This window comes from Candoia aspera, chromosome 2 (assembly GCF_035149785.1).
Source record: "Candoia aspera isolate rCanAsp1 chromosome 2, rCanAsp1.hap2, whole genome shotgun sequence".
Classification (NCBI taxonomy): domain Eukaryota; kingdom Metazoa; phylum Chordata; class Lepidosauria; order Squamata; family Boidae; genus Candoia; species Candoia aspera.
In genome coordinates this window covers 64,628,238-64,655,150 of record NC_086154.1, presented here as the reverse complement: position 1 = coordinate 64,655,150, position 26,913 = coordinate 64,628,238, and the positions used below count along the sequence as shown (strand labels likewise).

Here is a 26,913-nt window from a genome sequence, read left to right as displayed (position 1 = left end):
GACCAGCTTTAGCTTCTGGATACTCTTCAAGGGTAGCCCCATGTAGAGCGCATTACTGTAGTCTATATGGGAGATGACCAGGGCACGAGTGACCGTTTGAAGGGCCTCTTGCTCCAGGAAGGGGCATAACTGGTGCACAACATGAAGTTGTGCAAAGGCCCTTCTGGCCATGACTGCCACCTGATCTTTGAGCAGGAATCATGAGTCCACGAGGACCCCCAAGTTACACACCGGGTCTGTCTGGGGCAGTGCAACCCCATCCAGAACTAAAGATGGCAAATTCCTAGGAGCTGAGGGGCCATTAACCCACAGCCACTTCGTCTTACCAGGGCTCAGCTGAAGCCTGTTGTTCCCCATCCAGACCCCAACAGCCCCCAGGCACCTGGAAAGGGCAGCCACAGCATCACTTACTTCCCCTGGGATGGAAATGTATAGCTGAGTATCATCAGCATATTGATGGTACCTCATCCCATGGAGATGGATGATCTCACCCAGGGATTTCATGTAGATGTTAAAAAGGAGAGGAGAGAGTACTGAACCCTGCGGCATCTCACAAAGGAGGGGCTGAGGGCAGACTGGGAACATTAATTCCATGTATCTAATAATTGTATCAGTTGTAGCTTATTAATTAAATTCAAATGTAATGAAAACATTTTTTTCTGTCCTCTAGAACTTTTTGGGAGTGTAGCCCCCAGCTTGCTATGCAAAATCAGAGGTATTATCTAAAGTAGGCAATAATGATTCATTGTGTTAGCCCTTTAAAATGAGAAATATGAGTTAATATATTTAGGACTTTTAAAGAAACTGAATTATTTCAACAAGCAAGGTGAATCACAGCAACCATTAAGACAATAATTCTCAAATTTCTCAGTATCACGAGCCCCTAACATTTTAAAAAGGATTGACCTTTCTCATTGCTTTGTTACCATAAATTCATAATTGCTGTAAATTGAAGTCCCTGAGAAATGCAGTCATTTTGGAAAGTAAAACAGAAAAACAATATTCCTTATAAATATTTTTTTTTGAGCTGAATGCCATTTCTTAATAAAGGGATAGAAATTTTAGTCTCAGTTGCTTCCTTCAGAAAACTGAAGACATAAGGAGAAACAACTTGATATCCTTCCTGAGTGTGGATGGTGCTTGGAGAGAGTGTTTTTTTCTTTATCTAATTTTGCCTCTCATTTTAAAATATTGCTAATGCAGTAAATGCTGTACTAGTTCACAGGCATTAACTGCAATCCTAAACTCATAACAACACTTCTGTTTAGTTAGTGCTTTTGTGTCCAAAGTTTTACTGAATTAAGTAGGTATATGTACTCATAAAAAAATTGGGAGAAAAATTCATCCATTGTATAATGCACATCAGATTCTTTTAAAAAGGAATCAATAGAAGTTAAATGGTTCATTGGGTTCTTAAGTCCCACTACAGTATTTTCAATACAATTAACACTAAACCAAGAAGTCATGTTTTTCTCACTCTGCCTGAATGAATCAGCTCAGCTTGTCTTTGGCAAGGGAGAGCGAGACCCCTTCTTTCATTGCCATCCAGTCTGTTGTTCTTGCCATCTTTTGTCTTTCTTCCTTTTAATTGGTTTTATTATAATTCCCTTGTTTTGGTTGTTGTGGGCTGCCCAGAGTCACTGGGAGTCTGGTGGCATACAAGTTTGATAAATAAATAAAGTAAATAAGAAAGTTTGGCATGTGGTTCTGCATGTGCAAAACCTGATCCTGTCAGGTTGTGGTCCAAGCTTTCATTCCTGCTCTGCCTGGACAATAAGTCTGTCAATTTCTCCAGGCAGGGTGGAAAAAATGTTTCTGGCTTAGCTCTAATGCAGAATGAATTCTGGGAGTTGAAGTTCACACATCTTCAAGTTGCCAAGGTTGAGAAACACTGTTCTAATGTGTATAAAATTAAACATCTGGTCCTCCTATGAATCCGACCGAACCGGCTGGGCAATATCTCTGACTCAAACAAAACTGCATACTCCTTCACTAGACAGTTGCATGGACCCAGCTTCTGCAGACAGCACCTTTTGGCTGTGCCAAATCATTAAAAGCATCTTACAGAGTTTGACTCCTCTGAAGATGCCCCTGGCAGTAGTCCTCACTGCAGCCCCTAAAATGATTAATGAATTTGTGAGATCCCTCCATAAATAAAACTAATGATTCCATTGAAGTTATTCAGGCTCAAAAGTCCAAGCTCAGCTTCCATGCCTGAGGCATCATTTTAAAAAAATTCAGCAGACACTGCCATGTTGAAGTGCCATGTCTTTGGAGCCAGTTTCGCATTTGCCCATTGTTCTTCCCCACAGATGCAACATGGCCATCTTTCAGATGTCTCCTGATCCAGAGATCACCAGTGGCCAAATGGCAGCAGTTCCAGCAAAAATGCCCCATCCAAAAAGAATGAAATCCTTCACAGAGCATCCTTTGCCCATGGAAAAGCACAACTAAATTAAATGCACACTGGCACATATTCTGCTTGGAAAGCATGGAAAGCTGTCCGTGAGGTATATCCAATCCAGATGCTCCAGCTGTTCCTCCATGGAGTTGCCAGTCTGTTTGCTCAAGGCAGGATACTGCTGTCTTGCATGCACCATGAATTATAGTCAGTTACACAATAGGCTAAATGTAGGAATGTTCCAATACATGACTACTCAGGATGGAAAGTCCCACCAACTCAATGATACTTACTTCTAACAAAGCATGTGCAAAATTGCAGCATACAGTTAGAGCTATAAATGAACTTCATTCTCTAGGAAACATAAGGAAAACATTTTTACAAACCTAGTGAGCCACGAGATAAACTTACCAGATTGGCTAGTTTTGAAACTCACATACAATACCATTCTATCCAGATTGTCTTTCAATCAAAAAGAAGGAAAATAGAAATCGTGATCAGAACGTTTCTGATATGGTCAAGGCAAACACAAGAACCACAGGCTTGGCCACAAGTTCATGGCTATAAATACTTACGGTATATTAGGTGAGGCTGAATTTCCCAGCAGTAATTGGAGAGCAAGACCCTCACGAGAAGCTCTCATTGTAAGAAACACATTTATGTTGCTTGATAGAAAACTCTTATGGGCTGGAACCTTTATTCTCTGACTGCAGCACCATCATTTGTACCCAAAACAAGCAGAGCAAGAGTAAACCTGTCAGATCTGACATGGCTGCTGCTTATTTTTGTACAAAAGAGGTATCTGAAATGTGAGTGGTAGCTGAAAACCCAATGCCAATTTGGTAGCTGTTAAGTATTGAGAATGACTGTTCTTGTCCTCAGAATGCTTTCTTAAGGCACTCCTGGCCATTTAGCCTGAAGAAAGAGAAATGGGGGCTGGTTTTTAGAGGGAAGAAGACATAACCTTTGGAAATAAGAGCTAAGCAACACCTTGTATTGATCTGCAAGCCAAACTCCCAGCATCATTTATGATAGGCATATTCAGGGAGGAAGCTGATGAGAGTGTGATTTGGACCGGGCTATGATAAAAACACTTTCCTCCCATGCTGATTCCATGTTTCCTCCCACTGAGCTTTTAATAGCCCCAGAGGAGGAATATACAGGTGGTTTATGGGCAGATGGGGCAGCAAGACAGGGAGAGGTAGGCAACATCTTTCATCATCAGAACCTGGACCAGCAGGACTCTTCAGTAACTGAAATGTCAGAAGAAAGTTTCCCCTGCTGAAAACATACACCTTCAAAGTTTCTCTGCATCTTTTATGCAGGTGCAGCTGGGATCCTCACAATATGACATCCTTGCCATCTAGGAAGGATGCCTGGGACACATAGGAAATATGCATGGTCCCACTGGGGACTTACACTAAAACTTCTTTATTTTTGGCTCCTAGCCGCCTGTTTTGATCTGGTGTTTGTCCCCATGGTGCAATCTCCATCCTGCTGAGTAAACCTGACACAAAGACCTTTGCTTTCAGGTGTATCGATCAGGAACTGTTTCTTCTGTCTAAAGCAGTGAACAAAACCTCTCTATTTCATCCGTCCCCGGACACCACCATGACAGCTCAATTGCTGCTTCTCCTGCTGTTTGTGATTTTGAATCCAGGGGAGCTATTCTTGGTGAGATTCCAGCACATCAAATTTCATATTTGTTTGATTTGTTAGGATTTATGCCCAACTCCCATCTGTCCCATATAAGGTATTTGTCTGTATAGGGAGATATAACTGGAGACAAAATGGAAGAGGAGTGAGTAAGGTCTAGAGTTGTGAAGAATGTGATGCAGAGCTATTTCTCATCCTGCCCTGCCTTAAGGGCTCCATAATATTTCAGACCTATTCCCGGGGCTTGTGATATGCCCTCAGCTCCAGTGACTCAGCACAAGACTGGGATTTGTGAGTCTCAGGAGGCTTTTTTCTGTCTATTGTTTTGTGACATGAAATATGCTTCACTGTTATTCATTTGTCTTGTGGGAGAAAAATATATATTGTTGAAAACAAACGGCTTCCTCTGCGCTCAACTGTCATGCTCAATGGCATTGGTGGACCACCCTCAGATATGTCTATTACTGTTGGGGATCCTGTCTGAAAGTGGGTGGAAGTCGTGTGGACTCGTTGCCATGTCATCCGGGATGGCTAAGGGCACTTTCCTATCCCCTCCTCATGCCTACACCATTTTGTTAAGAGTTGGAAGTTTTTTAAACATTTACATCTATATTTTGGACTTCAGAGGTCAAAAATCACTGCTCTTAACTGTTCCCATGGGAGCTTTCATGTTGACTTTTAAAATTTTAACTTCTCCTCCAAAATAAAACCACCCACACACATACTAAATCCCAAATAGGAGTCGGAAAACTTTCACGAGGCGATTTCCTCCCCCACAATGTTGCTTCACTCTTTTGTGTGCTTCTTAAAAGACATAATAGGTATGTGTGTTTTTCCTTCTGCAAAGGTGATCCCTCTGTGCAATTTGAAAAGTAGCAGAAAAAAGGAATCCTGCTGCAAAAAGGCCATTAACCTTCACCTGTGTTATACATGGGAAGTAATTGGATAAGCAAACTCCTCAGTTCAATGTTCATGCAGAAGTGTATGAGTGGGTGGGTGGTTCTGTTTCAGTAAGAGCTAGCACGTTCTCTTCTCTCTTCTCTCTGTAAGTATCAGCCTTGCAAGGTAGCCAGACAAGCAGCACACCCAGGAATACTAGCTCTATCTTTATTGTAAGGCTACATTAACAGAATCTTGCAAATCTGAAAGTACATCTCTCCCCCCTTGCCTTTACAGTCCAAGAAACTAGGGAGGGTCCCTTCTGAGATGTTTGCACAGCCCCATTCCTTCTGCAGACTCAGCTGCTGCTTGTCTGACTGCTGCCTAGTCTTTGGCTCTTCCTCCTGTCTCCCAAGGTCATTCCCACATACCATTTCAATAAACCATAAGTTATTTTGCTGTAGTCCTGGTTGCTTCTTTCCAGCTCTCTTTGGATGAAGTTCTTGTCTTCAGCTGGAGAAAGGGAAAAGTGTTTGCCATCCTTGTCTAGCAAGAGTGGGAAATGTGTAGTTTCTGACAATTACATTATCTGCTGGATTGCAGGTTCCACTTCCTTGCTAGATGTATTTTCAGATTTGCAAGATTCTGTTAATGTAACCTTACAACAGCAGCTTTCTCTGACTGACAGGGGTGATGGAAATTGTACATATCTGTACTGTAAGGATCAAGTGTGATTCTGAGGCTGGGGAAGGGGAAATTGAAACCTATGCTAGTCAGTTTGGGGAAATCGAAACTCGGAGTGACTCAGCCAAGTGGGAAAGTCCTGAGCAGCCGATTGGACAAAACCAAGAGCTGGATTCAAAATCGCCAATCAGCACAAGGGAGAGGCGGGCTGAAAAGCACGCCAAGCAAAAGGAAGCTCGATTGGTTCCCGAGGAAAAACGGCGCAAAGAGAACAAAATAAAAAGGAGTCAGCGCAAGGTTGCTGGAGACAAACGTTCTACTGAGCTAACAGCTTCCTTAGAAGAAGAAAAGCTGGAACTGTTCTTGGAGCCCTGCCCTGTAGCTGCTATGGAACCAGAGCCTTCCCAGCCTTCCAGACCTTGCCTTTTTGCCCTGCCGCGCAACCCAGCCGAGCATTGCCTTGCCGTTCTACCTCAAAGCCCAGTCGAGTCTTGCCTTGTCTCCTCGCTGCACAATCCAGCCGAGCCTTGTCTTACCATTTTGCCTCACAGCTCAGTCGAGTCTTGCTTTGCCTCCCAGCCAAGAAGTCAAGTCGAGTCACGTCCTGCCGCCCTGCCTCGAAGCTCAGTCGAGTCTTGTCTTGCCTTCCAGCCAAGAAGCCCAGTTGAGTCAAATCTTGCCATCTCACCACAGAGTTCAGTTGAGCCTAGCATTGTGGCCTCATTGCAATCCATAGCTGAGTTTTGCCTTGCAATCTTACTGTGTCCTCCAGCCAAGGCTGGTTCAGTTGCCTTGCCGCAGTTCCTGCTGAGTCCTGTCGCACCTCCTTGCCTCAATCTCCAGTTGAGTCCTGCCTGGCCGTCTTGCTGTGGGTTCCAGTCAAGTCCCGTCCAGCGACATCGCCTTGCTCTCCAGCTGAACCCAACTTCGCTGTCTTGCCAAGTTCTCTACCACTGCCTGGTTGGCCTTGAATTGGACTATTAATTAAAGGAAAATTATTGATCGTATATAGTTGGATTGTAAATAAAGAATTCCATTTTACTTCCTAGTCACCTCATAGTCTAACCAGAACATGTATTGAGGAAGGCAGCTGTAAAAATAGCTTATAGAGCCAACTGTTATAACCTTCCATATATTCACTTACTACATTACAATTTACAAACAGTTCTAGGATTTTGTTAAGTGGACAATATTTATTTGCTTGTCTTAAATCAAAAGGGTGCTACAAATGAATTGCAAAATACAGATAGTTCTTGCTTACCAACTGCAACTGGGACCAGCAACTCCATTGCTGAGCAATGTGGTTGTTAAGTGAAATGTCATGTGACTGTGCTGTACTTAAGATGTCAATTCCTCTGCAGTTATTAAGCGAATCACAGTGGGTCATTAAGCACAGCATCACGTGAACACGACTTGCAACTTCCTGCCAGTTTCCCCAATACAATACAATACAGATTTTAAGTTAAAGATAAGAGAAATAGGGAAAAGTAATAGAAAAATGAAAAAGAAATAAAGAAAAAGAAATAGAAAAAATATAAAAAGAAAGTATAATAAAGAAGTGACTTCTGATCTTAACAGCAATTATAAGTACATTTATATTTTACCCTCTCTCTAGGGTTACATCAAAGTTTCCTTCTTTTCATAATCTACCCTTTCTTAATCATCAAATCCATAAATCATCAGTTCTTTTTTTTTATTTTTTCAGCAAAAAGTCCATAAGAGGTTTCCAATCACTAATAAATGTAGTAGTTGATCTTTCTGTAAGCAAACAAGTTAATTTTGCTGTCATGTTCGCCGTTTCAATGTCTTTGATACATCGTAACGTTTCGCATGTCATTAGCAGGATGCGTGTTTCATCTTTCTCGGGAGGATGGGAGTACTTATCTTTTGGCTTTGCTCTGGAATGTATTTGCATTATCTACTGCGCTCAAGGTTACTTTCCCAGGCTAGCAACTCTGACGATTGCTTGCACCTGTGCCGGGCGGGGCTGTTACGAAATCAGATTTCATATAGCAGCCTCTTGTGAGTCTGAGTATTTGGGCTAGGGCATCTCTGCTAGTTCCATCATCTTCACCAACCATTCCGCCATTGTATTTCGGAATCTTTCCATTTTTGCACATTTAGTTGTCTCACAACAGTGATCATATATAAAAATAATCTTCCATGGCTTTTTTCTAGTTTTTAATCTTCCATTAATCTCAAGAAAAATGTTCTGGTTTCAGCTGAATCTTAGTCTTTAAAATTCTTTGTATCCCTGTATGTATTTGAACCCAAAATGTTCTGGCTTTTTTTCAAGTCCACCAAGCATGTGGTGCCCTTCATGTGTCCACATTTCCAACATAAATTGCCAGTTTCCCCACTGACTTTGCTTGTTGGAAGCCAACTAAGCAAATGGTGATCATGTGATTGTGGGACGCTGTGACCGTCATAAATGTGCACTGGTTATGAAATGCCCTAATTGCGGTCATGTGACCGCAGAGATGCTGCAACAGCCACAAATTCAAGGACCGGTCGTAAACCTACTTTTTCAGTGCCATCATAACTTTGAACGGTTACTGAACGAGGCAGTTGGAAAGTGAGGACTACCTGTATGTTGGAAGAAATACTAAGCAAAAATGCCAAATAGTGTGCATCATTTAATAAAAAAAGACAGCTTGTAAAAATGGACAGGACAGAAAATCTGTAAATACTATATATTGCTTTTCTTACAAAAAAGTGGAAAGCTTTTTAAGATAATCTTTTAGACCTCACTGAAACTACAGATGACCTTTTAGTTCCTTTTGAAACTAATTCAGTGTAAGCCCCTTAGCAGCTTTCAAGGTATTTTGTTATCCTGGAAAGCACTCCAGGATGGGAAGCTGCTTTGCAGAGAAGGTATGTCAAGTTATGTAAGGTTGTTGTGACATAGCCATTTGCTTTTTTGGCAGGGTGTAATCGGCAAGCCCCACAAGGTTAAACATGGAGGTAAGTATAGCTATCCTATGCTATAAAATCTCTGAAAGTTGGAGGTGATTGAACACACGCGCACACACACACACACACACACACATATACACACACAGACCTTTTTGTGCCAGCCAGGGAAGGGGAGCTATCATATCAGGTTCAAGCTTGCTTCTGGACCCCTCCAGCTCAGCCTGGATGTGGGAGTTGCCCCCGAAAGCCTTCCTGAGGGTTGAGGGGGACCTGGTGCCATCTGGGGTACCCCGTCTTTCACTGTTGGGCCCTGGGGGCCAATATGGCACCATGAGCAGCACCAAGAAATTGGATCTTCCTCCATCATCTCCTGACTAGCATTGCTTTGGAGTATTGCTGGAAATCAGGTGGACAGCTAAAACAAGAGCTCTGGCTCGGCCACATCTAAGAGGAATAGGAGAGGTGGCAAGGGGGGCAGGAACCAGCTGATGTGCTGATGTACTGGGAGCTGCCCTCAAATTATCATGATTAGGGCTAGGTTGCTTCTACCACCTCCATCCCCCCACCACACTAGCACTTAAGAAATGCAATCATCTTTCACCAGGGAAAAATGGGAGTGGAAGCCTCATCACAGGATTGCTGCCCATTCTTTGGAAAGAACTGGCTATTTACAGTTCTCACGAGCACAGGCCAAGTGGGGGCATTCTTGAGAATGGGGGAGGAAGGATCACAGTTTATAGCTAGACAATGGGGGGGCAGAGTATAAAATGGTAAAAAGTTGCTTTAGGGAAGGGATTAACTTACCGGTATTTTTTCTATATCTATCTATCATCTATCTATATTTATCTACCTACCTACCTTTCATATCTATCTATCTATCTATCTATCTATCTATTTATCTATCTATTTATATCCCATCTCACAATCTCTCAATCTCTCATATCTATCTTTATCCTATCATCATCTATCTATCTATCTATCTATCTATCTATCTATCTATCTATCTATCTATCTATCTATGTCTATCTCTATCTCTATCTCTATCTGTCTCTGTCTCTGTCTCTGTCTCTGTCTCTGTCTCTCTATCATCTCTCTCTCTATCATCTCTCATCATCATCATCATCATCTATATCTGTCTGTCTGTCTGTCTATCCATCCATGGGTTAAGTGTGGAACTATTTGAACTTGTGAAATAATTGGTGTGTGTGTGTGGGGGGGGGAGATAATACACAATCAAAATATTTTTAAAAAGAACGAATTAGACCTGGAAGAATGATATAGAGTGAGGATTCCAGACCCCAAATCATGTCCACTTCCTACAGTCTACAGTACAATTTCACATTCCCTACCAGTTTTCTGTTCTTCCTGGGAGTCATTCTCAACAGTGCTCATTCAGCAAGCTCACTTCTCATTGGCTGCTTGGATTTACTCCTTACTAATTTTTATCCTATAATTTTTGGGTAGCTTCTTCTACTAAATTGACATCTTCCCCCCAAATTGCCATACATCTATTTTATGCATAAATTGTGCTTCTGGGGTACATAAGGTCTGGCAGTCAGTGAGGGAGAATGAATTATCATATATGAAGATACGTGGGGGAAGAGTGGCTCACCACCACCAGTTCCTCCATGATATTTGCCGCTGGCCCTAAAGTCAACTTGCTGTGGATGCCTTTAGGGGTCTCTTGTTGAGAAAATGTGATGCCCTTTCAAAAGATATGCTCGATGGAGCTTGAATTCCATGAAACAATAATTGCATAAAATGGCTATGTCCTCTGTTACGGTCAAAGGGTGTGTAAATATGATGGGAAGCTAGATAGCCCTGCCAGATGACTAGTTGAAATAGGAATGCTATAGGGCAGTCTTTTTGTACTTGTATGCACCGGAAATAGACCTGTCCCATTTTGCTTTGCAGTGACAGCATCCAGTGAGGACTCCTGCCATTTCCCTTTCCGTTACCAACGCAAAATGCACTACTCCTGTCTCCCTGGTACATTTCTTAAATCTCAGTACTGGTAAGTATTGATTGGCCAGAAAAGTATTGATTGCTCACATGAACAATGAACAATGAGGACCCTGGAGCATGCAGGGAGCAAAGAAGAGGATACTTTGGACCTTGATTGACCTTGAGAAATATAAGAGAAATCATAATGTGCAAATTGTGGCATTGGCCCATCTTCCCTGCATTCCTTGCATGACAGAAGACTCTTTCCTATTAGGTGCGCCACAACAGAAAACTATGACCGAGACCAACAATGGAAGCTTTGTGGAAAAGAAGAAAGGCCAACAGGTGAGTTAACAGTGTTGGTTTTTTTTTTAAAGCCTGCATATTATGGCTCACACAAAGGACTTTTCCAGGGGCAATATTCACAGTCAGTCTCTTAATATATCTTACATACATCTGGTATGGCCGCAACCAGCAGTGTCAAATTTTATATCCAAGATCACATGATGCTCATGCTTTACTGTGTTTTTTACACAGTCAAATATCTGATGTTTCTTTCCAAGGATGAAAGCCTGTAGCCATCTTTTTACAGGGCACTGTGATCCTAACCCCTGCCAGAATGGGGGTGCCTGTGAAGCTAGGAAGACTGGGTTCCACTGTACCTGCACAGCTGGTTTCCATGGGAGACGCTGTGAGAAAGGTATGATTCTGGAGCTATAGTCCTATCAGGTAAAGAGGTCTTTGCATGCCCAAGGTAAACATCAAGTCGTGCTTTTCCTTCCTGCGCCTACAGGAGCCTACAGTGCATCAAACTGAATGACTGAGAGCCATATCTCCCTCTCAGAAGGAGCTCCTGGATTTCATATTGTGCGGGTTGATAACTTTATGTTTCTGGTAGCATATAGGTCCAAAACAATAAAGAGAGTTTTATGATATAGTAATGGCACTTTCAAGAAGCCAGGCAACTTTTAAAGTCTTCTATATTCTAATGAGTGCTATAGGCTTCCTCTGGATTGCAGGGTGGGGTGGGGTGGGGTGGGGTGGGGTGGAGTGGGGTAGGGTGTTTTTTAAATCTCTCAGGTGATCAGGCAGTATTGGTGAAGGTTGATGTGAACTCAGACCAGTCTCATCCTGTGGCTTGACCTTACAGAAGGCTGCTTTGGAACACAAAGATTGCTGCATGTTGGCAAGCAGGAAACTTGGCTGCAGTATTTTCCCTCTACTGGACTGAAGGAGTGCCGCTGTGACAGAAAGAAGATTCACTGCAAGACTGTGCATGGAAAGGGTCAGAAGTGGCAGATGCAAGCTATACACAAATTATGTTGAAACAAAGGGGAGAGTTTTCTCCACTGCCTGTTGGCCGAAGTATAAACTTTACTATCTGATGAAGTAAGACCACCCTAGGGCAGTTACTCTTTTCCCTGAGGCTCAAATAGTAGGTATTACCAAAGATAGCAGTTGCTATTAGCGGCTGGCAGCATCTAACTGACCTTCGCTGATCTCAAAAAGTTAAACAGAATCAGGTCTGGTTATTACTGGGCTGGAAGACCAGTAGGCAATCCTAGGGCCATTGGCTAGATTGGGAAGTTGAAAAAAGATCGCATTTCAAACTAAAACTAGTCCCAGAAGTCAAGCTTGATCTATGGAAGTCTATCTTTTTAACATATCAAGTCAGACAGCACCATTACATTGACCACTAGAAGGCACCACATGACCAGTTATGGGAACTCATCCGACATGGGTAGCCACATCTGATGAGTCCCAATAAAGGATAAAACCGATCATGTGGTGCTTCCTGGTGGTCAATGTAAATGAAAATACCACACAGGATATACTCTGTGTAAAAGATAGAGAGACCCTTCCCTCCAAGAGGGGGGATAGAAGTCATATAAACCTCATACTTAGGGGCATGACACCATATAAGATCTGCATCTCTCTGCTCTGAGAGCTTAAGGGAAGGTGGACTGCATATACCATTCTAATATATAGCAAGCTGGTTCACTGCTCAGTACTACCTACTCTATTGTATTTCTATTTCTTTCAAAAAAATCCAGAGGCTGTTGGATTTTTTTTAACAAAGAAAACAATATTTTGGGATGCATTCACTTGGAGATGTTTGTGTGAGAGTGTTCTTACTCCTTACTCCTTGAAATAGCTCTTCCTGAAATAGCTTTTTTCTTTAAAATAGTTCATGTAAGAGGAGTCCTGCCGGTCCTTCTAGTCCAGCATTCTGTGCCACTCAGTGGCCAGCTGGATGCATTTGGGGAGCTCACGAACGTAGATTGGTGCTGATAGACCCCTTCCACTTTTGCTTCCCAGCAACCAGTATTTAAGGCGTGCTGCTGCCTATGATTCAGAAGGAAGTAAATAGCCACCGGTATTAGTGGCCATTGAAAACCAGATGTTCCACAAAGCTGTTGAATCCCATCTGCTGGCAGCAAATTCCATACAGCTTAACTCTCTGCTATACTGAAGTACTTCCTTCTGTCATTCCTGAATAACCTTGACAAGAGAGGGTGAAAACCTTTTCTCTAGCCATATGATCTACGCCATGCTTGATTTTACTGTGTCTGTCCTTGTTCTCTTTCATTCCAAGCTAAAGAGCCCGGTTTGCTGAAGTCATTCCTTGGCGGGGAGCTGCTCCAGCCCCCTAATGGTTTTGATTGTCCAGTTCTGCACCTTTTTTTACCCCCTAATGGTTTTGTTTGTACCAGTTCTGCACCTCCATGATACAACTTTTAAGATGTAGGGACTGCACTCCAAGTGTGGTCTCACTGTAGATTTCCACTGGGGCATGATTTTATTGGCAGCTGTGTCTGATTCCCTTCGTAATTACTTTAAGCCTGGAACCTGCCTTTTTTTACAGCAGTTGCACACTTTAAAAGACTTGTACTTTTGCTACATGCATTCGTGTGCAATGTGTGCTTAGGTCCCAGTATTACAGTAACGCTTCTTATAGATCATGTTTGCACAACATTATTGAATTAACTGATTTTCTGGGTTCATATAATATCTTGAACTGTAAATTAGCCAAACAGGCTGGGTTTGAATAACAAATTAAGCCTCAAAATAAACATCCCCTCTAGCCTCCAGGAAGTTCTTTACCACCTCAGCTTAATTCTGTCTTTTTTTTCCTGGGCAAGTGGGCATATTTCCAAATAAAGCATGAGAGGCAGCCACCCACCATTTGATTTTGTAAGAAAGCCTCTGAATGCCTATGTGGGCCAAAGACATCCCTGGAAATACAGACTATTGCCTTGCTCTGTAATGCTAGTTTCCCCCAGTTTTTAAAAAAGTATTTTAAAATAAGAAAAGAAAAGAAAAGAATAATAATAAAATAAAATAAAATAAAATAATCAAATCAGGAGTGGCAGGGAGCCTGGAAGGCACCAAGGAAGGTGGGCTCATTGGAGATCCAGGTGCAAAGCCAACACTAGCCATTGTCTGAGCTGGCGTGACAGCTTCTTCTGTGTCTTTCTCTGTTGGGACCCACAGCGTGCAGAAGCAACCACTGTCTGAATGGAGGCCAGTGTGTACAGCTGGGTCAGAACTTGGTGTGCAGCTGTCTTGAAGGATTTTCTGGGCCACTGTGTGACATAGGTATGTTTATAGGTCTCGCCTTTCATATATCCATCTTCACGATTAGCACTAAAGCTGTGCTAAAGAATGGTTAGAGAATTGGCAGATATGCCATATGCAAACAAAAAAATAATAATAATAAAAATGAAATTACGAGCCCACTGAGAAAAATTAAATCTGTTATATTTCGGTCTTGTTTTTGAATTCTGGATAACATACCCAATCAAGGCAATTATATTTTATAGTTTCCTAGGCTGATGTCATCGACAGATGGGCTGCTACTGCTGGATGTGTGATAAAGTCAAGGAAGCTTTGAATCTGAGTTATGGGTTGTGGGTTACAAATATCCATTAACTGAAGAGGGGCAGCCCTGGTTAGGATGATCCCTGCAATAGGAACTTCATACAGGGCCATCTTTATTCCTCTGACCCAGCATTGCTGTAAAGCTGTTTCAAAGAACAAAAAAATTGAGTGCAAGCAGTACTAGCAGGCAGCAGGATGAAGTGGTTGCCTCAGGTGGAAAAGGCTGGCAGTTGGTAGTATAAAGTGTTGACAAAGAAGAAAACAGAGGTATTTGTTACATATTCCTGATCAGATACTACCTATTTGCTAATTCAACTGTCAGTCAGACTCATCTGTTATATGTGGTCCATCACTTCAAGCCAGGGGCATTGTGGGGAGGCAGGATATTAAGAAAGTCAAGATCACAATCTTGGCCACCATCTTGAATTTTCTGAGCACGCTCTGTGGGTGCTTTTCTCTCTCTGTGGATGCTCCCTGTAGATGCTTCTCTCTCAAGTAACAAAATATTTTGAGCTGCCCCCTATATGTGACCCAGAAGACTGAGAACATTCTGAAATAATGGGAGTCAGACTCCTAACATTTTTATTCAACATTTCACAATCCATCTCTGATCTCTTTATGCCCTAGATCACACTCAGATCTGCTACAGTGGGAATGGGCACCTATACCGAGGAATGGCTCAGAGTAGTTCCTCAGGGGCACCCTGCCTGCCCTGGGACTCCCCCATCCTACTTATGGAGTATTCCATCAAACTCAGCAATGCAGTAAGCCTGGGCCTAGGAGAACATGCCTTCTGCAGGTGAGACACAGTTTTAGTGTGGGCCTTTCTCCACTGGTGAGCTGAAGTGCTATCCACCTACTCTTGAGTTGTCATAAGACAATACTGCCCCACTGCCAATCCTCATCTTGCCTCTACTGCATCTGTTTCAAGTCACTGCACCCACTTCACTTCCCTCCAAGGGTAACCAAGTCTAACAGACTATACATACCTTGAGGCTGTCCTTGGAAGGTATCAGAATAAGAGGAGAAAAGCTACTTCCACAGTGGGTCAACTAAGGATGCCCTAAGGCAGTCTCACCCATGGAATGAAGGCCAGATGAAGGCAACCTCATTGGGACACAAGGGAAAAAAAAGACATTGACAGGGCACATTTATGCTCTAGTTAGAGGCGCAAGTGGAAAAGATAAGTAGAGCCATTTAACAAGAATCGGAGAAAGAGACAATATAAGGGGTTGAGACAGCAAAGTATCCAGGGATGAAGAAGCTACAACTGCCCCTAGTGGGACAGATGAAGAAAAATTGAAATTATAGGAGAGGGAAAGCTATATTGTCAAGGAATGCTATTCAACCTGAAAAGTCCTAAACATTTTCTTTGGGCAGAAATCCAGATAATGACACCCAGCCCTGGTGTTTCTTGCTGCGAGACAGACAAATCACCTGGGAATACTGTAATATCACCCATTGTCATCCCCAAACTGCTGGTAAGGCAAATCATTCTCTCTGAAAGTCCTGAAGTATGGCTGAACCCCAGAAGTGAATGAGCCAGGCTGTTTTTCCACAGGTGAGTTGATCATAAAAGGAACAGGAGCACCTGTGGAGGAGACGCCTCCAAGCTGGATGAATAGCAAACCCCAGTCTGGCACTGGCTCAGCTCCAGTTTGTGGACAGCGCTATACAAAGGTCATTTCCTCACGCAGCCGTATCGTAGGGGGTATGGTGTCACTTCCTGGTGCTCATCCCTACCTTGCTTCCCTCTACATTGGAAAGCAATTCTGTGGAGGAAGCCTCATTGCTTCCTGCTGGATCCTAACTGCTGCACATTGTCTGGAATTCAGGCAAGTCTTTTCCACACTATGACTGTTACTCACCTGTTAGGGACTTCAGTATACTCAGCAGGATCTTCCTAATGATCTTGGTGACTAACCAGGCCTGTAATGGCAAAGGCAGCCTGCCAGCAGGTGTCCTTAGGGCCAACCTGATTCAGTAGCTAATTGGCAGTCATGCAGTTGTTTAGCTGTAGTGTAACACCTGCACAGCTAGCTGCCTATTCAGCAACCTACCACATTCTGCCTCAGCTGTAAGTTTCTGATCAATGGGAAGGACAGCCCCACATCTAACATATTACAGTTATCTAAACATTTAATTACTGGTGTGTAAACAAAAGTAGGTGGGTGTTCCTGCCCCTTGGCCTACGTAGATGAGTCCATTAGCCTAATTCAAAAGCCCTTGAAGCATTCAGTTGAGATTTCTGGCATTAGTGATCTGTTCCTTTCTTGATGGTCTGCTACATAGAATGGGGAGGTATAAAGAGAGGAGGAGAGAAAAAGACATGTAAGAGAAAAAAAGAGAGAGAGTTAAAAAGAATTTCTGTCTCCACTTTTAGCTTTGGCCCTGCCTATTGCCCCCTCCCTCAAAATATTGCCTACTTCTGATCTATATAAATTTTCCATAACATAGTGCCCTTGAGATGTTGGAATTATGGGGTTTCCAGTTCAAGACATCTAAAGGTGCCTTGTTAAAGTCTCCTTTAGAGAATCTCGCTTTCACCCCAGAAAATTCTGCTGAACATACATCTTGTCCTTTAGGCCAGATGTGTCTAGAATTTCAGTGGTGCTTGGCCAGATCTTCTACAACACCAGCACTGAAGGCACAGTGAAATTCCAGGTACAGAAGTATCAACTGCATGAGAATTATTCACAGATCACTAAGCAGCATGATATTGGTGAGAACCTCTTTTTTTAAATCCAGCCCTCAAGGGTTATCCACAAATATCCACTCCATCCACTCTCTCCCGCTTTGTAAATGAACATCTCTTAATGAGCATCCAGTCTCTCCCAGACATAGTGCAAAGAATGCCTAGTTCATCTTAGAGTGTCCATTGCACATCTCAAGTCCCATCAAGGACAAGCAACTTTCAGAAGGAATTTAACTTCCTAGCTGATGGGTGAGGAATCAGTAAGATTACAATTGACCATGTAGATGGGAGTGATCTGAGTGATAATCAATCACTATCCAGAGAGCCCCAGGTTTACTATTAGACCCTAATCCATGCAATGCAGCTGTAGCATGCTGTAGTAAACATAATGCTGGATTTTGGCAGAATTTGGTCATATGTTTCTTAATGGAGGAGTCTCATTTCAGTCTAAGTCTCCATGTCTTCAGCCATACTCCATCAGGAGCAGTACCAGTTTTTTTACTCTTTCATTCAGTCTGCCTGTTTCCTGAAATCTTCATATGTGAGTCCCAATTCACTTTGGGCCTCTTTGTTATTATTCTCCCCAGCTCTGATACAATTGAAGGAAAAGTCCCCAGGACGTTGTATTGAGTTTTCAAACTCCATTTTGCCTATATGCCTGCCTGGTTCCTTGGAGGCAGCTGACAGCAGTGAACACTGCCAGATTGCAGGATGGGGACATATGTATGAAGGTAAGGAGGAAGTGATAAACAGATAACAGATAAACAGACTTGAGGGTGACCTGGTTGGCTGACCACCATTCTATATCAAGCATCCTCTGACTTAGTTAGAGGAAAAGCACAATGTTGTCCCATTTTGCCTCCTGCCCCTTAGAACCTGCTTGATGAGACTATGTAACCCAGTCCTGAGTTCCCAGATGCAGAGCCAGGTACAATGCATTCAGGAGGACACAAGGGCCATAGCCCTCTCACACTTGTGTTTTCTAGTCACTGGCACTCAGATGCATCTTGCCTCTGATTTAATGTTAGGCAAGGTAGATAGCCATCACTTCTGGGGAAACGGAACAAGATACTACTTGTGAAAAAGGTGAAAGGTCCCCTGTGCAAGCACCGAGTCATGTCTGACCCTTTGGGGGGATAATGCTTTTGCAACATTTTCTTGGCAGACTATAGCAGATACTTACAGACTGCAATTTACAGATTGGTTTTTACAATCTTAAACTATACCAGTACAGTGACTCACTGAAACTTGCTGGTGTCTTGCTCAGATGTTTGCTTTCAGGTCTAGCACACAGTGTCCTTAAAACAGTTTTCCACCCTGATGCTCCCCAGAAAACAACTCCCATAATTCCCAGTTTTGCTGTTTAGCAAATATAGGAATAACACATCTAGAGAACACTGGGTTGAAGAAAGCAGCTTTAAAGAGCAGCAGTAATTTCATTTACTGTCTGATTAGCAAAAACACTTCATGCAGGACTAAACTAAATTCTTCCTTACAAGAGAGGTGGTTTGAGGCTGAGAGCAGTCATACATTTTTGCAACGGCCATAAGGCAAATGAAGTTGACAGGGCCTAGCTGTCTTGACGGGGATCATTTCTTCCCAGCGATGGGATCCTGACACCCAACGCTCTCTAAGAGAATTTCCATGCAGCGCAGTTTCCATTTCTGAGCTCCTCGAAGCGTTTTGTCTTCATTGTCTTCATTCCTGGAAACTTCAGAATTCTGAGAACAGGCAGAGAATACCAGGACCCAATCAGTTCTCTCTCTTATTGACCAACAGGAGAAAGCAAAAATCATCCTTCAGTCAAGGCCCCACCCTCTCTGAGTTCCAGCAGTTCCTGGAGTAACAAAAGCCCTCTTGTCTGTGCTCCATGCAGAAGGGAAAAAAAATAAATTATTATCCAACCCTCCCCAGTCCCCCTGTATCAGTTTTCATGCGGTCTGAGCAATTTGCAAACCTGACCTGTTGGTATGAAGAAAACGCAGCCTGGCCACCCAGATGTCCTTCTTCCTGTTTTTCTAGATAAACTTACACTGCAAGCTGTGAGGATGGCATACTGCAGATCTGCAGCCAGGTGTTTTCCCCAACAGCTTCACCCATGAGTACAGGTTTCAGTGAAGAACTGTGTGTGTGTGCTGGGGAGAGAATAATGGTTCATTTGAGCCCAGAGGCTGGAAGGCATGGTGAGACAAGACTTTAGCACATCCTGTTTATAGAAGCAAGGAATATCAAGCAGGGTCATTTTTACAGAAAGTGTGAAAGTAAAAACTGATAAGAGAATTAAGATTGAATTTGCTACCATGCTGCCTATTAAATCTACCAGAATGTTCTAATTCAGGCCACAGGAGGTAGGTAAGGCAAGAGGTCCAGTGAATGGGAAAACAGCCCAAGTTCTACAGAGCTTCAGTGCTGCAAATGGTAAAACAGAAGATTTGCCATTTGTGCTGCACTGCAGCCAAGCTAGAAGAAAAGGGGCTGACGAAGGGGGACAACTCTGTGGAACACAAGTATGTGGGTCCAGTGCCAAAACAGAGTAAATGCCATGTGTGAGAGGTCCTGACAAAAACTGGAACAAGGTCTCATGTCCGTCAATGTGTTTCTTCACTTGGCCTCTCTCTGTTCTTCCCCTACAGGAGCTGACAAACTCTCTGTACGTCTGCAGGAGGCAGATGTGCCCATCATTCCTAATGAGCAGTGCCGTTCCCCAGAGGTACATGGGTCCCACATTACCCAACACATGCTATGTGCTGGATACCTAGAAGGAAGAATTGACGCATGTCAGGTAAACCTACCTGAAGTAGAGTCAGCATGGGGAGCCTTCTGGAAGTCCAGCCTTTTGGGCAGAGCCTATCAAGCTAGGAAGGTTTCTTGTGAACCTCCCATATAGCCACACGTGCAGAACCCCTTGTTCATTCTTTGTATCTCTGTTCAATCCAGGTTGCCTCCTTTATCCCAAAATAGATTTGAAGAAGAAAAGGCTTCCATATCGTAACCTAGATTTCAATGCCAATCTTTCTGTAACACTCTGTAGGACCAATAGGCTCCATTGCACCTCTCTCCAATGTTATTCTTCTCTCTGAAGTTCTCAGCTATAATCCCAACATATCAAGATTACACTTTATAACTTTGTGAGGATATCAAGAAATGCTTACCCCTGTTCAGGTTCTTAAGAGCTGCTGCAGCCAAAACCTACATATTACAGGGAAGTGGAAACTGGTTCTTTTCCCATACTCAGTTGAAATGCTATCCACCTATCTTTGGACTCTAGAGGCATAAAATCTGCTGTCCTCACTGCTGATCCCTATCCTGGATGTAGTGTTCTGCCTTCCTACTGGGTAGCGGCATCCTGATTTCAGGAATGCAGGGTGGGTTAAGCCTAGCCTGGCTTTGTGCTCCTTTCCCTTTCTGGATGTCATCAGCTGGTAGGAACCAATCTGCCATCACAGCACTGAAGTGATTTAACGGATGAGAAGACCTGTGAGTTTAGCATTGGTTAAAACCGGGTATCTCTCCAAGCATACCAAACAGCTGATCTGTGGGGTTGGGAGTGCTTTACTGGGTTACTCCCCCAACACAATCATCAGCTGACTTGTGGTCTTGTTTGACAGTGGATTTAGTATTCTTTTTGCTGACTCAGGCAGACTGAGGATCCTGTTGATATGTCACCCATGTTGTCCAGTGGCCTCCATGATGATCTCTGGAAATTCCCAGGTCTTTTGGAGACTTCAGTGGCTCAGGTCTTCATGGCTGCTATGATAACTCTGGGATTCTTAGTAAATAAGAAGGCTAAGTCACTGAGCAGGCCAGATGATCAGTCTAGTTTTTGCTTCTGAGTGACTGGATAGGAAACCAGTGATTGGAGGGGTGTGTATTACAAATTGTTCTGGTCATATCACTTCATGATATAGTTTGGATGGACTGTCACTCCTCTCTAGACCAGTTGGGATGGTCTGTCCCTAGAGAATCAAAATGATTCCTGAATGCTTTGGGGTTTTCCAAAGGATATGACTGGTGTTCGTGGTGAAATCCTACAGAATTGTGAGATGGATGAGGCCCATAACACCATCCATGCTCATGTAGAACTTCTGGTTCCTGATTGACTGAAGAGCCTAGAGCAACGAAACCAAGGAGAGATGAACAGAGCACAGGTGGCTCAAGACTCAAGTGTGGATGCAATCAAGTTCAGTGGCATGTGCTTTATCATTGTTTTTATTTTGTTTTTTATTAGACCTAATAAGTATACTCCAACAACCTAAGAGATGGCTTTATACATGGACTTCCCCAGATGGACAACACCGAAATCAGATTGACTACATCCTTTGCAGCCAAAGGTGGCAGACATCTATACAGTCGGTAAAAACAAGACCTGGAGCTGACTGTAGTTCCGATCACAAACTTCTTATTGCACAATTTAGGATCAGACTAAAGAGATTAGGGAAGACCCACAGATCAGCTAGATATGAGCTCACTAATATTCCTAAGGAATATGCAGTGGAGGTGAAGAATAGATTTAAGGGACTGGACTTAGTAGATAGGGTCCCGGAAGAACTATGGACAGAAGTTCGCAACATTGTTCAGGAGGTGGCAACAAAATACATCCCAAGGAAAGAGAAAACCAAGAAGGCAAAATGGCTGTCTGCTGAGACACTAGAAGTAGCCCAAGAAAGAAGGAAAGCAAAAGGCAACAGTGATAGGGGGAGATATGCCCAATTAAATGCAAAATTCCAGAGGTTAGCCAGAAGAGATAAGGAATTATTTTTAAACAAGCAATGCGTGGAAGTGGAAGATGACAATAGAATAGGAAGGACAAGAGACCTCTTCCAGAAAATTAGAAACATTGGAGGTAAATTCCAGGCCAAAATGGGTATGATCAAAAACAAAGATGGCAAGGACCTAACAGAAGCAGAAGAGATCAAGAAAAGGTGGCAAGAATATACAGAAGACCTGTCTAGGAAGGATAACAATATCGGGGATAGCTTTGACGGTGTGGTCAGTGAGCTAGAGCCAGACATCCTGAAGAGTGAGGTTGAATGGGCCTTAAGAAGCATTGCTAATAACAAGGCAGCAGGAGACGACGGCATCCCAGCTGAACTGTTCAAAATCTTGCAAGATGATGCTGTCAAGGTAATGCATGCTATATGCCAGCAAATTTGGAAAACACAAGAATGGCCATCAGACTGGAAAAAATCAACTTATATCCCCATACCAAAAAAGGGGAACACTAAAGAATGTTCAAACTATCGAACAGTGGCACTCATTTTACATGCCAGTAAGGTAATGCTCAAGATCCTGCAAGGTAGACTTCAGCAATTCATGGAGCGAGAATTGCCAGATGTAGAAGCTGGGTTTAGAAAAGGCAGAGGAACTAGGGACCAAATTGCCAATATCCGCTGGAAAATGGAAAAAGCCAGGGAGTTTCAGAAAAACATCTATTTCTGTTTTATTGACTATTCTAAAGCCTTTGACTGTGTGGACCATAACAAATTGTGGCAAGTTCTTAGTGGTATGGGGATACCAAGTCATCTTGTATGCCTCCTGAAGAATCTGTGTAACGACCAAGTAGCAACAGTAAGAACAGACCACGGAACAACGGACTGGTTTAAGATTGGGAAAGGAGTACGGCAGGGTTGTATACTCTCACCCTACCTATTCAACTTGTACGCAGAACACATCATGCGACATGCTGGGCTTGAGGAATCCAAGGCTGGAGTTAAAATTGCTGGAAGAAACATTAACAATCTCTGATATGCAGATGATACCACTTTGATGGCTGAAAGCGAAGAGGAACTGAGGAGCCTTTTGATGAAGGGGAAAGAAGAAAGTGCAAAAGCTGACTTGCAGCTAAACCTCAAAAAAACCAAGTTTATGGCAACCAGCTTGATTGATAACTGGCAAATAGAGGGAGAAAACGTAGAGGCAGTGAAAGACTTTGTATTTCTAGGTGCGAAGATTACTGCAGATGCTGACTGCAGTCAGGAAATCAGAAGATGCTTAATCCTTGGGAGAAGAGCAATGACAAATCTTGATAAAATACTTAAGAGCAGAGACATCACACTGACAACAAAGGTCCGCATCGTTAAAGCAATGGTGTTCCCCGTAGTAACATATGGCTGCGAGAGCTGGACCATAAGGAAGGCTGAGAGAAGGAAGATCGATGCTTTTGAACTGTGGTGTTGGAGGAAAATTCTGAGAGTGCCTTGGACTGCAAGAAGATCCAACCAGTCCATCCTCCAGGAAATCAAGCCAGACTGCTCACTTGAGGGAATGATATTAAAGGCAAAACTGAAATACTTTGGCCACATAATGAGAAGACAGGACACCCTGGAGAAGATGCTGATGATGCTAGGGAGAGTGGAGGGCAAAAGGAAGAGGGGCCGACCAAGGGCAAGGTGGATGGATGATATTCTAGAGGTGACGGACTCATCCCTGGGGGAGCTGGGGGTGTTGACGACTGACAGGAAGCTCTGGTGTGGGCTGGTCCATGAAGTCACAAAGAGTCGGAAGCGACTAAACGAATAAACAACAACAAGTATGCAGAACTCCATGAGAAGAAAACAGCATTTGAACATATTTGTATAATAACAAGAAAATGTCCAAAGCACTGATGTGTTAGTTAAAACATCAACCTTCCAAATAATTGTGGAATTCAAGTTTTATTTTCTTTATATCAGAACACTTAGTTTTGCATTTACGATAGTTTATTTTTTATTTTATTGCCGATTTTATACCCTAGTGCTTTACTTCTTGATCAGGGATTCCAATTTTTGTTATAATTGACAGGTTCCATGGCCTGAAAAAGTTTGAAAAACCTTGCTCTAATATTCAAAGCTTTACATCTGATTATGCTGTCCACATATATTTCATTTCTTCCAAAAACATGAATTGGCCAGCTATTCATCAATCTGCCAGTGACTGTCAGTACTATCTTCCTCCTTCATTACTAAATTCAGATAGCTAACTTCCAAAAGAAGGGCAGGACAAAAACTAAATTTATTTTAAAATTAAATAGATTTAAAATTGAAATTTAATTAAATAAGTTCATGTGATTAATTCCCATGTATTTAATTTTTCCCCTTACATTGCATTAAATATTAAAACGTGGGGACAAATTTAGGATGGTCTCATTTAAAAAAACCCACTATGTTTCTTATGAATTAAAAAGTAGGATAGTTCCATAGCAACAACAACAAAAAAAAACCTTATTCAGGTTTACTGAACTCCTCAACTAATGCTTTAAAAAGGCTGGTTATCGTCCTTCCTATGCTGAAGATGTAATAACTCTGAAGGAACATGAGTGCTTATGCTTTGGTTATGTCCACTGGTAGTTCCTTTTCAGCTAGATATTATTACTAACCAAGTTAAGATTTTAAGATGTTTATAGTTAAATTAGATCTCTGCATTTGGAACTTGTCTGTTTATGAAGAGCTTTGGATATACTCTGTAGCAGAAAAGATGATTTTATATTCTTGGAAGGATGTGTGTGTACCATCCTCTAAAAGTGGCTTTGGGGACTGCACTCAAGACTTTGGGGAGCAGGAGATTATGTCCCCTTGCTCTAGCCTCATGGATTGATCCCATTAGAAAGCACCATGCTGCATCCTTAAACTAAGAGTATGTACGAATGTTAAACATGGACCTAATATTTTATTTTGCTGATATCGTCCTGTTTTATCAATTATTTCTCCCTACTTTAAACAACCTTATTTGATTAATCTTAAGTAGAAATGAAGAGGTGCAGAATTGTTGAATACCTGCTGTTCTGAGATTCCGCTTCAGTGAAGTCAGACATCCTTTAATGGTTTTTCTGATGTATCTCTAAGTGCTCCCCCTTCAGAACAAGTGCTGCACCAATTTTGCAGAGAGGACAGAGACAGGGTTAAAACAAGCCCTGTGGGGAGTCTGCTTTTAAAAGAAAATGACCGAGGCCAGAATCCCAACAGCCAGGAGCCAAGAAATGGTGGTGCATTCACTGGGTCTCAGGAAGCAATGGGATGGGAGCAGGCTAGGCAGATGGATTTGCAGCCCCCGCCAATTTCATTAAGAGAAACTGAGGAGGGAATGGATTTGATCCTGGCCTTTGCTGATCTATCTTCCTCCCCTTCTGTGTTGCAGGGAGACTCCGGTGGGCCCCTGGTATGTGAAGAGCAAGGCAAGGCCACCATCCGTGGCATTGTCAGCTGGAGCACAGGCTGTGCCCAAGAGAACAAACCTGGGGTTTACACCAACGTTGCTAACTACCTCAGCTGGATTCAAAGCAACATGCATTAGCAAGCCCGAGACTGGAATGCCAGAGAAATTGAAATCGAAGATCGTGCAGCAGCTCTCTTCCTGTCTTTTTCTCTCTTATTGTATGTGCAGTTCCCTCAGCTAGATGCTGAACATTGCAGAATCAGAGGACAGCAGTTGTGTGTATTGTTTACTGGATAATAAACCACCCTCCATCAACATGTTCAGGCTCCAAGTTGTAGGTTGAGAAAATCTTTACTGAGAAAATGGGAGCCCTACTGCTTGAGTCTGACTGCTTCCTCATCTCTGCTAGGAAGGGTATAAACTCCAGAAGGGTAGCTGTCTGCACTGTCTCCTGAAACCTCACATTTCTTCTACATGCCAAATGCATCTGAGCAACAGGCATCTCTTCTGTTTCATTCTTGAGGAGACACTGAATAGGTAGGTTTTCCTGTGGAAGCTGGAGCCCAGCTAACGAAGCCCTTGAGTACTCAATGTTGAACTCTCAGCAGAAGAACTTTTCACATAGGAGTATCAGAATTATGAATCTAGTTCATGCCTATTTGTGTTTTGACCAAGTTCAGCAAAATATGATGGGGGAAGGGAAGATATGCCTCTTTTCAGCAGATGTTATTAATCTCCATAGACACTGAACAGCAGAGGGCACTCCACGTCCACACTAATTCTATTAGGAGACTCGAAAGCATGGAGGGCAAATTTGCTCTGGCCCAGATGAAAAACTCATTGAAGCCTTATTGCTTATCTCATGACATTAAACCAAGTCTTATATTTGGAGAAGACAATTTAGGGAATATGTGCTGGTTGTTTCCAAGTAACTGAGAGCTGCCACACAGAACATGGAGTAGCTTGGTTGGTTCTCTGTCCAGAGAGCAGGAAAAGAAGACACAATGGATAGAAATGGCAAGAAAATGAAAGAATGAACAAACATTTTATTACAGATCATAAAAGTTAAAACAATCAAATGCAATATGAGAATACAGCACAATCTGATAACTTAAGTAAATTACTTAGTTCTGATATTAGGTGTCAACACAGCAAAGCCTTATGACATGGACAAAGAATTTAGCAAATGTATATGTAATTTCAGAGTGCTTATTTTTAAAGAAAAATTCTAAATACCATTGGCCTGGATGGCCAGGCAGCCTATCTATTAAGGATTAGTTGGGAGCACAATTCCTTGCAAAAACTCAGAAAGATATGTTCAAAGGATACGTATTTTCAGAGGCGCAGGGGCACTGCCTGTGGGCAGGACAACAATCTAACCAAACACGAGAAGAAACTTCCTACTGTATGACTTTGGGACAGTGGAACAGGCAGACTTGAATGGCACTAGGCTCTCCTTGTTTGGAAATATTTAAAGCAAGCCTGGAGGGTCATCTATGCAAGCATTTGGCTGCACAAAGCTGAACTAGTAGGGAAAGTGGGGCACAGACAAATCCCACTCTCAATGACCCTATGTGCCAGTGTTTTAGAAAGATCTTAATGGATTTAGTACAATGATATCCATTAATCATCATTGAATGTAATCAGTTAATGAGTTAACAATCTTATTTACTGTCAGCCAAATGCCTGTGTAAGATTATAGTAGTTGATAAAATACTGTGTAGAC

The 26,913-nt window shown here is 42.6% G+C and overlaps 1 protein-coding gene across 1 annotated transcript; it reads left to right on the top strand.

The window, feature by feature from the left end:
* Positions 1–3,981: 3,981 nt before the first annotated feature.
* On the top strand, positions 3,982–25,746 carry F12 (coagulation factor XII). Its single transcript, XM_063292067.1, has 14 exons — positions 3,982–4,075; positions 8,548–8,584; positions 10,451–10,550; positions 10,755–10,825; positions 11,073–11,180; positions 11,631–11,765; positions 13,976–14,080; positions 14,990–15,161; positions 15,743–15,843; positions 15,924–16,197; positions 16,948–17,084; positions 17,645–17,788; positions 19,691–19,839; positions 25,170–25,746. The coding sequence occupies exons 1-14, from the start codon at positions 4,013–4,015 to the stop codon at positions 25,323–25,325; spliced, it is 1,752 nt and encodes a 583-aa protein (XP_063148137.1). The 5' UTR covers positions 3,982–4,012; the 3' UTR covers positions 25,326–25,746.
* Positions 25,747–26,913: the final 1,167 nt, after the last annotated feature.

What these genes read in the sequence shown, in the direction of transcription:
- F12 (XM_063292067.1), top strand. Translation starts at nt 4,013, where the DNA reads ATGACAGCTCAATTGCTGCTTCTCCTGCTGTTTGTGATTTTGAATCCA. An exon ending in CAAGACTGTGCATGGAAAGG is followed by an intron (nt 11,766 to 13,975) that starts GTCAGAAGTGGC and finishes TGGGACCCACAG; the next exon opens with CGTGCAGAAGCAACCACTGT. An exon ending in GCACATTGTCTGGAATTCAG is followed by an intron (nt 16,198 to 16,947) that starts GCAAGTCTTTTC and finishes CTTGTCCTTTAG; the next exon opens with GCCAGATGTGTCTAGAATTT.